The sequence below is a fragment of the Chinchilla lanigera genome, unplaced genomic scaffold (assembly GCF_000276665.1).
Source record: "Chinchilla lanigera isolate Chin_1 unplaced genomic scaffold, ChiLan1.0 scaffold00083, whole genome shotgun sequence".
Lineage (NCBI taxonomy): Eukaryota > Metazoa > Chordata > Mammalia > Rodentia > Chinchillidae > Chinchilla > Chinchilla lanigera.
In genome coordinates, this window is record NW_004955484.1 from 4,097,093 (window position 1) to 4,105,924 (window position 8,832).

Consider the following 8,832-nt stretch of genomic DNA (forward strand, 5'->3'; position numbering starts at 1 on the left):
TCCTAGGAGTCACCCCAGACTTTCAAACTCATTCCGCAAATGTTAAGGGATGAGGAAATAAGCTAGATAACTGGTAGATCTCATCAAACAGTGTTAAATAAATGAGTCAGTGCATGCTGGACGTGGTGGCGCACACCTGTAATCCCAGCACTCGGGAGGCTGTGGTGGGAAGATCATTGCAAGTTCGAGACCAGCCTGGGCTACAAAGTAAACTCAAGGCCAGCCTGAACTACCTAGTGAGACTCTGCCTCAAAAAAAAAAAAAAAAAAAAAAAAAAAATCAATGAACACATCAGTGAGGGATCACATGAGCCTAGCTGTGAAGAGGCCTTTTGTGTTCCAGGGATTCCTGTCTGACCTACTGAAGAAGGCCAACCGGCCATATGATGAACCTAAGCTCCAGGAATATACCCAAACCATAGTGAGTGGACAGAATTATCCCTCCCGCTGGGCCCCAAGCCACTGGGGAGGTGGTGGGTTCTGGCGTGCAGGGTCTTTTGTTTGCTGGTTTTTCAGGCCCACATGAAGTGACTCACAGAGCTACTGGCATTAGGGGTGTGGGTTCATGGCCCCACACACCCTTTGAGGTCCCGTCTGAGCTGACTCTTGGGGCAGTGTGGGGAGACTGGGATGGGGGCAGCAGAGAATCTGTTTCCATAGCAACCTGTGTAGCTCCAGGAGTGGGTAAACCTGGAGAGGGCCTTCTTCAGTGCTGTGATTCAGCCTGTTGGGTCTCGGCCGCCCTCTCTACGGGAAGGGGATGGAGGGGCAGGAATCGAGTCCTTGCCGTCTCTCTCGGTGGTTGATTTAGAACATGTTGGTCCCCAGCTTCCGGGTGACCTAAGAGGAGGTACGAGCACCCTCCATCTGCCTCCCCCCCAGTGAGAAGGGGTGGCAGGTCAAGGCCGCATAGGAGTCAAGGTCAAAGCAATTAACCCCACACCTCTTTCTGTCCCCAACAGCTACGGATGTTTGACTTAAATGGCGATGGCAAGTTGGGCCTCTCGGAGATGTCTCGGTGAGTACCGGCTCTCACCCCAGGGTCACGTGGAACACTTTGGTTCCTGTGTTGCCATCTGCGTTGCTGAGATCAGTTGGTGGGAAAAATGAGAGGTCCAGTAGTCATGAAGCGCAAGACAAAGCCAGGTAGAATCAGGAATGTCAGTACCTCACTTTGTCCATCTGATTCTTTTTTGAACTTTCTACCAATTCCTGATTATGAAGTAGTCAGAAATCAGAAATGGATCCCACAACCAGAGATGCTGCTTCTGTACCCCCTTGACCAGTGATTCTTGCCTGGGCCTTGTCTCCTAATCTCTGCTCTAACATTTTCTTTCCAGACTCTTGCCTGTACAGGAAAACTTCCTGCTTAAATTTCAGGTAAAAGAACCACTTTGCTTCACTTTGCTTTCTCTTTTCCCTTCATCTCTCTAAGCTTCAGCCTTCACCCTCCTGTGCTCCAAAATGGAGCATGCACGCACACATGCACGCATGCACGTACGTGTGCACGCACACTCACGCATTTGGGGCTTTTGCTTCTTTCTTTAATGCCTTGGTTCTTTCAGGGCATGAAGTTGACCTCAGAAGAGTTCAATGCCATCTTCACATTTTATGACAAGGTGAGAAGGAACAGCGCGGCATGCCGGGAAGCCCTAGCCACAATGGCTCAACTCCATCTGTGCTAAGAAGCCATCTTTCCAGAGGGGCCCCTGGGCCATGTGGTTTCTTCTTGCAGGATCTTCTGTTATGTGAGAGGAAAAATGTCACTCTCAATCCATGGCCTTTTAAAGCCTAAGAATGAGATTTCTTGAAAACCCAGTGGAGAATAATTAGCGGAACAGGGCCATGCTCAGAGTTAGGGTGTGATCTCGATGGTGCCGGGACAGGATGGTATACTCGGGCCAGTCATTTTTGTAGGACAGTGGGAGTGAGATGAGCTGCTTGCTCTCATCTACCTCTTCCCTAGCTGTCCTTATCCATGTGAGTCTGGTGGTCTTCTCTATAACCAGATATTAGACATAAACTTTTCTTTTTCAGTACTGGGGACTGAACCTAGGGCCTCTGCACTGAGCTACAGCCCCACCCTTTTTCTTTTGCTTTCTTTTCTTTTTTTTTCTTTTTAATTTTGAGACCAGATCTCACTAAGTTCCCCAGGCTGGGCTTGAACTGCCCTGTGCCTGCACTGACGGGGAAAGACAGAAGTGATCGGTTATTCTGTCATTACATGATCTGCACACCTCCATTTGCACAGGGTAATGGGAAGGTTAGGCCCTGGGTGCTCCTCAGAGTGGGTGGGAGAAAGCAAGGGACAAGGTCAGGGTAGCTGGGGATTGGGGTCTCAGAGCTCTAAGCTGACTCTCTGATGCACCCCTAGGATGGAAGTGGCTACATTGATGAGAATGAACTGGATGCCCTTCTGAAGGATCTCTATGAGAAGAACAAGAAGGTGAGCATGTCAGCCCAGGGGCTTAGACAATGTAGAGAAATGCCACGGCTGCATTCCACCCCCTTCTGAGCTCCACCACCAGATAATGGCAGTTTTTGTTTTTATTTCTGGTTGGTTGATTGATTTTTTTGTATTTTATTGTGGTAAAATGCATAAAACATGGCTTACCATCTGAACCATTTTAAACATACAGTTCAGCAGTGTTAAATATAATTATAATGCTGTGTAAACATCACTACCATCCATGTCCAGAACTTTTTCCATCCTGCAAAACTAAAGAGCAATGACCCACTAAACAATAACTCCCCATCCCCCACCTCCCATCTGCCAGCAATCATTCTACTTTCTGCCTGCATAAATTTAACTACTGAACTACTGCGGGACCCTCACCAAAGGGGAATCAAACAATCTCTTCATGACTGGCTTATTTCACTCATTGTATTCTCCCCAACATTCATCTGTGTTGTGGCATTGTCAGAATTTCCTTCCTTTTCAAAGCTGAGAAACGTTGCCGTGAGTGTATAAACTGCATTTTATCTGACGCCCCTTGAGTTGCTTCTACCTGTGGGCTGCTATGGATGACGCTATGGTGAGGCAGCATCAGTTTGGACACAGCCCAGGTTCATGGAAGTGTCAGCCACATTGCCAAGAAAAAAGACTTCGAACACAAAGAGAGATTTTGGAGGGCAGGGGTAAGGGGAGGGGAGGGCTCTTCTGAATTTGATTAAGTACAGACTCCAGAGCTGGGAAGGAGTCGAAAGACACCACCAAAGTGTTTGTTCCTCTCAAACAAAAGGCTGAGCGGTGACACCCGTGTTTTTGCCTGATGTTGGCTCTTGGGTATCTTGTAGGGACCTTTGGGGTGGTCACCTTGGTCCCTGGCCAGAAGAGATCTAATGACAGCTCCAGGAGGCCAGGCCTTTGCAGCTGTCTTCCCTCACGGCCTGAAAAATGTCTTTCATGGACCAAATGGTTTTGCTGCTTTCTTTAATTAGATGATGAAATCTCTATAATTCCTTGAGTTGTCTAACTGCTTTGGCTGCCAAACAAGAGCTAAATTTAATGCTCAATTTCAGGGGAAAAAAATGCACTGCAGCCTCTATCTCTCTTTCCAAGTGCTTTCTGATCTCTTTATCTTCATCCTGAATATCATCCTTCATTTATTTCATCTTACATTTTTTTCATATTAACTACAAGTGCTTTTTCAAAGTGGTAGAAAATAAATGATGAGGAATCAAATACTTCCTAGGAAGAGGTGAGTCCTCACCAGGTATTTGAGCTCAGCTAACTTTTTCCTGGCACCCACCTTAGCTGAAAACTATTTATGCATCTAAGAATGTTGGGGACCATAATGGAAAATATCTTTAACTGTGATTGGATTAATGAGGTGTGATTAGTCTTCAGGAAGCCCTGTCTAAAACCTGAGCTTGATAAACCCTGAAGGTACATATGAATCTCAGAGTGATCTTCTTTTCCTGGTCATTAACTCACTAGGCTCTTTCTTGAGTAAGAAGGACAACGCAGAGCACTGCACAGGTTCACTCCAGATGTGGAAACAAATGCAAAGATTCAGGTGTTGGGATTTGGAAGCAGCTCTGAAGGGTAGAGAACAGGCTATTAATAAAGCTGTTTACCTGAGAGCCTTCTACCTGGACCGGGCCCCAGATGCAGCACCTGGGGATTTAGAAAATGAATCAGAGAGCAGGAGCTGCATGACTAAATATCAGCAACTGAGCTGGGAAGGGAATAGACATTTTGGGGGAGCCCACACAGCAGATGAAGCTCCATTTTGATGGTGCCTGCATGGGCTATGATAAGGCTCCTAAGCAGATTAATATTGCAAGCTCCTGAAGGGACTGGCTGATGGGATTGAACTTCGATATTTCTCAGCAGACCTAAGATCGTGGCAACTCAGAAAAGCTTTTCCCAGTCTCAAGCAAAACTTGGAGACATTGAAAGTAGGCAGCCCCATCCTCTAAGACACTAACTCGCTTGCAGCCACACTTTGCCATGAGAGTTTTCTCAAGCTCGAGCTGAAAGTTGGGAGTCTCTTCCTTGGTTCTCACTTGAGTAACAGAAAACTCAGGTGCACCCCAGTGTTAAGAATGAAGTGACATTTCCAGGGACTTCACAGCTTCAAGATGCTCCTCATGCTAGAAATGTTGGAAAGGTGCCTTGGGCTGGGTGGTAGCACCAAACCAGGTCAGTAACATGAGGGATGTCCCTAACTTGCAAGACTGACCTTTGAGTGCTGTAAAGAGGGAACTAAGAGCAGGTGAGCCAGGAAAAGACTTAGATTTTTTATGAGTTGCTTCAACCTTTAGTGAATACCTTAGTATTCATACCTCAGTTTTCTCACTAGCAGAATGGAGATTTTTTTTAAAAGTATCTGCCAGTGTTTTCAGTTCAGAAGAATAAGAAGGAGGAGAAAAAAATAGGAGGAGAATAAAGAAGAGAAGAGGAAGGAAGAGACAGAGGAAAGGGAGAAGAAAGACTGGAAAGAAAACGCCATTTAAGTGATTTTCCAGCACTGATGAGGGGATGATCTTGCTATATTTCTGACCATAGGATTTCTATCCAAAGCAATTACTACAAGTGTATAGCCAATATAAGGGATGTGGGTACTGTGTTTAATTTTGGCCTCCATTTGACACAAGACTCTGGCTGTATATTCATGGATTGCCTATCTTAGTGGTTCCTGAAGACAGCAAGAAGCCAGTGAACAGAGGGTGGGCTGGTGAGCTTTGTTGTGGGAGGAAATAGAATTCCTTGTTTAAATTGGACCTGCTTAAGAAAGTGTGATCCCGGAGGCCTGGCAACAAGACCGAGGAGCTTTCCTGGCCATGTCTCCAGCAACCACCGAGTCCCAGATTTGCTCTGAGTCAATGCATGTGGTGCAGAATGACAGCTGGCAACCCCGTTGCTGCCCTTTCTGATGTGCTTAGCCCGGGTGCTGTGCTAAGCAGTGTTTCCATTAGTTCCCTCGACTAGTTGTTGTGACAATGAGGCAATACTGTGTTCTTAAGGAGACCATTCTACAGGTAAGGCAGCTGAGCGTCAGAAAGATGGCCTCTCCCAACAATGCAGCCAGTACGTAAAATAAAGAGGATTTTAGCCCAGTCCGTGGGACTCCAAAGGCTATGCTTTGGGTCCCTCGGAGTCACCTGCCCTCGGATGAGATGAAAGTCTCAGACAGGTGTGACCAGCTAGGAGGGCTCCCTTGGGTGGGGTCTTCCACTCGCTGAGCCTGCTCTCTCCCTCTCCCTCTCCCCCTGTCACCTAGGAAATGAACATCCAGCAGCTCACCAACTACAGAAAGAGCGTCATGTCCTTGGCCGAGGCAGGCAAGCTCTACCGAAAGGACCTGGAGATTGTGCTGTGCAGCGAGCCTCTCATGTAAAGGGGGAACAAGGGCTCCTCCACCTCCCCTACACCCTTCCCCTGCAGCCCCGATAGCTCCCCTAAGACCCAGAGATCATGGGTGCCTCTTCCACCACCCCTGCAACCTGCTCACCAGCCTGCAGAGCAAGACAGAAGAGATGGAGGGTCAGCTGCTGAGGGGCCTCCTTCAAGCCTGCCTCTACCCGGCCCTGACCAGGCACACCGCTCAGCCTGCTGTGGGTCACCGGCTGCAGCTGCATGGGAGGTGGGTGGGGGTGTGGGCGGAGCTTCCTTGTTCTCTTTGCTGTGATGCATGAGCTCATCCACTGTAGGATTTAGGCTTTGACGTCCAACAGCGTAGACTGCTCCCTCTTGCTGCCCCCTTCCTTTGCCCCATCCCACCATTCACCTTCTAGCTCCCACCTACCACCTTGCTAATGGTGTAGCTGTCTTCTTGGAATTCTGTTGTGCCAGGCGCCTGTCCTCTCCTTGCCTTCTGTACTCAGTGTGCTCCTTTTCTCTTTGGGGTTCTTGTCTTCTTGTTTACCAAAGAAGAGTTTACAGACAATAAAGTGGAAACATTCTGCTGTGGATGCTCCCCCAGTTCTTGTCCAGTGGTCACCTTCCCTCTGCATTTAACTCTCCTTGTCAAAGGGAGGGCCTTGGGCAGATGGGCGGTGGTCTTGGGATCCCAAACTCTATGGCTTTCCCTCACCATTCCTTACCTGTCCATTCACCAACGTGAGTCACTTCTTTGTTCCATTTTGTTTCTACGTCATAGATTATAACAGCAGTCCCCAGATGAGTGAAGGCTTGCTAGGTCTGGGTATTGTACAGAACAGCCCACCTATGGATCTGTCTTAATCATTTAGAGGGGTACCATGATTGTCTCCAAAATACAGTCAAGGAAACAAGATTTTATACAGGGGCTGAGTAATGAGCCTCACATCTCATGGCCATCGGGGGACAGATTCAGGGTATGGATTTAGTAGACTGGATTCACATTATGAGCCACTGCTTCTTCTCCTTGTAGTAGGGTACCCATGGAGTGTGGCCACAGTGGGACTAGGTGATCTCCACCAGGCAAGAGGGATCCCCAGCTAGGAGTGCCAGACCATCATTAACTGAAAACTTCTCATTTCTCAGAGCACAAACTATCCAGCAACACCCAATCAGATGTCCATAGGGCCACAGAGCTATTTGTGATCCTAGAATAGAGACATAATGGAAATTTTTTAAATTCTCACTTTTTTCCCCCAAGATGCATGTTGGTAATACTACCTTATTTAATCCCATGACAGTTCTGAGATGGATACTGTTTTCAGATGAAATTAAGACTCAAAGACAGTAAGTAACCCATTCAAGATGCTGTAACTCCTAAGTAGCAGAACCAGGTCTCAAACATGGGACGGTCTGACTCCAGAGTCACTTGTGGAAATGTGCCTTGACTTGATATATCCAGAAACCCATCTGGAGAAATAGACCACCCAGGATTCCTGCCACCTCAGGCAGATGTAACCCTCACTGCAAACTTCCAGCCCTTGTCATTTCACCTGGTCTTGGTTTTGATCCATCTCTGCCCTTTGACCACTCAAGATGAGTCTCCTTCAAGATGGTACTGGAATTCTTCTTGTTCATTGGATTTGTTTCCTAGCCATACCCACTTCTGAAAGAACCCACCCTCTTCACAGGCTGGATGGTCTGACTTCATTCTGCTTGCCCAAAGCTGACTGACCAAGAGTGGACATCTAGAAAAAAAAGAGTGGACATCTCACCCACATCTTTTTTTCTTTTTTTTTTGACCCACATCTTTAAGAGTCCCTGGAATCTTAAATTGAGCCCTGGGGTGTCAGTCAGAAGGTGTGACACTCAAGTAGGGTAGAAGTGCAGCTTTGAGACTAAACTTGTTGCCATACAATGCAAAGCTTGGATTTGGATGCTGGGAAGAGCAGAAATTGAGCCCCTGGAAGAGAGAGCCAGGCAGATAATCATGAAGAAACTATGTAGAGGAAAACACACATGGGAACCCCAAAGCCAGAAAAGGAAGGAAGAAGGGAGGAGAGAAGGAGGTGGTCAGGGGAAACCTCTGAGAGGATTCGGGCGCCCCTGCTCTCCAGCCGGTGTCCCCTTACCTGAGGAACAGTAGCACCCGCTCTGCCCTCCAGCATGCACACACTGCTCCAGGCTTCAGGTCAAAGCCTGAGCCAAGATGAACGGAGCACAGCTGGACTGGAATCCATGAGGAGGCAGAAGTGGGTCCTTTCTACCTGGCTGTGGCTCTGCAACCCAGGTTTGCTGGAACCCTGTCTCCCAAGCGTGCCCCCCTTTCAGAGGAAGGGAAACTGGTGTTCTTAGGAAGATGTGGTCTTTGTTAATGAGCCCCTTTGGTTAATTCTGTGCACAGATGTCTATCCATTGGGACCAAGGGAGAGAGGGGACAGTCCCCCAGGCTACCATGGTGCCATCATTAATGATCTGTAGACTCCCTTATATGAAGACCACTACCCCAAGAGAACAAGGGCTGAAGTTATAGGGAGAATGGGGGTGGCATTTGATTCAGTTTAACTGTTTGTTTCTTTCTTTCCCATGCATACTGACCTTTGCTGTTGCCTGACTCACAGGCACCTTAGGAGCTGGTGAATAGGGCTACCTATTGCTTACACTACAAGCACAACCCTTTGGAGGAAAATCTGAGCCCAGCTCCATTCCCTCAAGAGGCCAAGATCTCAATATTTCCCACTCCAAATAGAATCTTGGAACCCGACACTGAAAGTAAATAATACACCAGCCCCATTCCAACACAGAGATGTCAGTCATAAAGGTGATTATCTCCGGGAACACTCTGCATGCACATGACTCCCTTTCGAATGGTTACTGAAAGCCAGGTGCAAATCCATATAAGTCTGTATTTTGGAGGGAAACCCTAGTACCTCAGGCCCTGCCCTGCAGGAGTGGCCTGGCTCCTGGGGCTCAAAGGCTTTCCAATACCTTTGCTATGGTTTGGAT

The 8,832-nt window shown here is 47.7% G+C and overlaps 1 protein-coding gene across 1 annotated transcript in view; it reads left to right on the plus strand.

The window, feature by feature from the left end:
• The window catches only part of Calb2 (calbindin 2), a 28,407-nt gene extending 21,990 nt beyond the window's left edge, over window positions 1–6,417 (plus strand). The window contains exons 6-11 of the mRNA XM_005403497.2: window positions 343–420; window positions 962–1,017; window positions 1,340–1,379; window positions 1,565–1,618; window positions 2,374–2,445; window positions 5,729–6,417. Of these exons, the coding sequence (XP_005403554.1) occupies window positions 343–420; window positions 962–1,017; window positions 1,340–1,379; window positions 1,565–1,618; window positions 2,374–2,445; window positions 5,729–5,845 (417 nt within the window). The 3' untranslated portion in view covers window positions 5,846–6,417. The remainder of the gene's footprint in view (window positions 1–342; window positions 421–961; window positions 1,018–1,339; window positions 1,380–1,564; window positions 1,619–2,373; window positions 2,446–5,728) is intronic.
• Window positions 6,418–8,832: the final 2,415 nt, after the last annotated feature.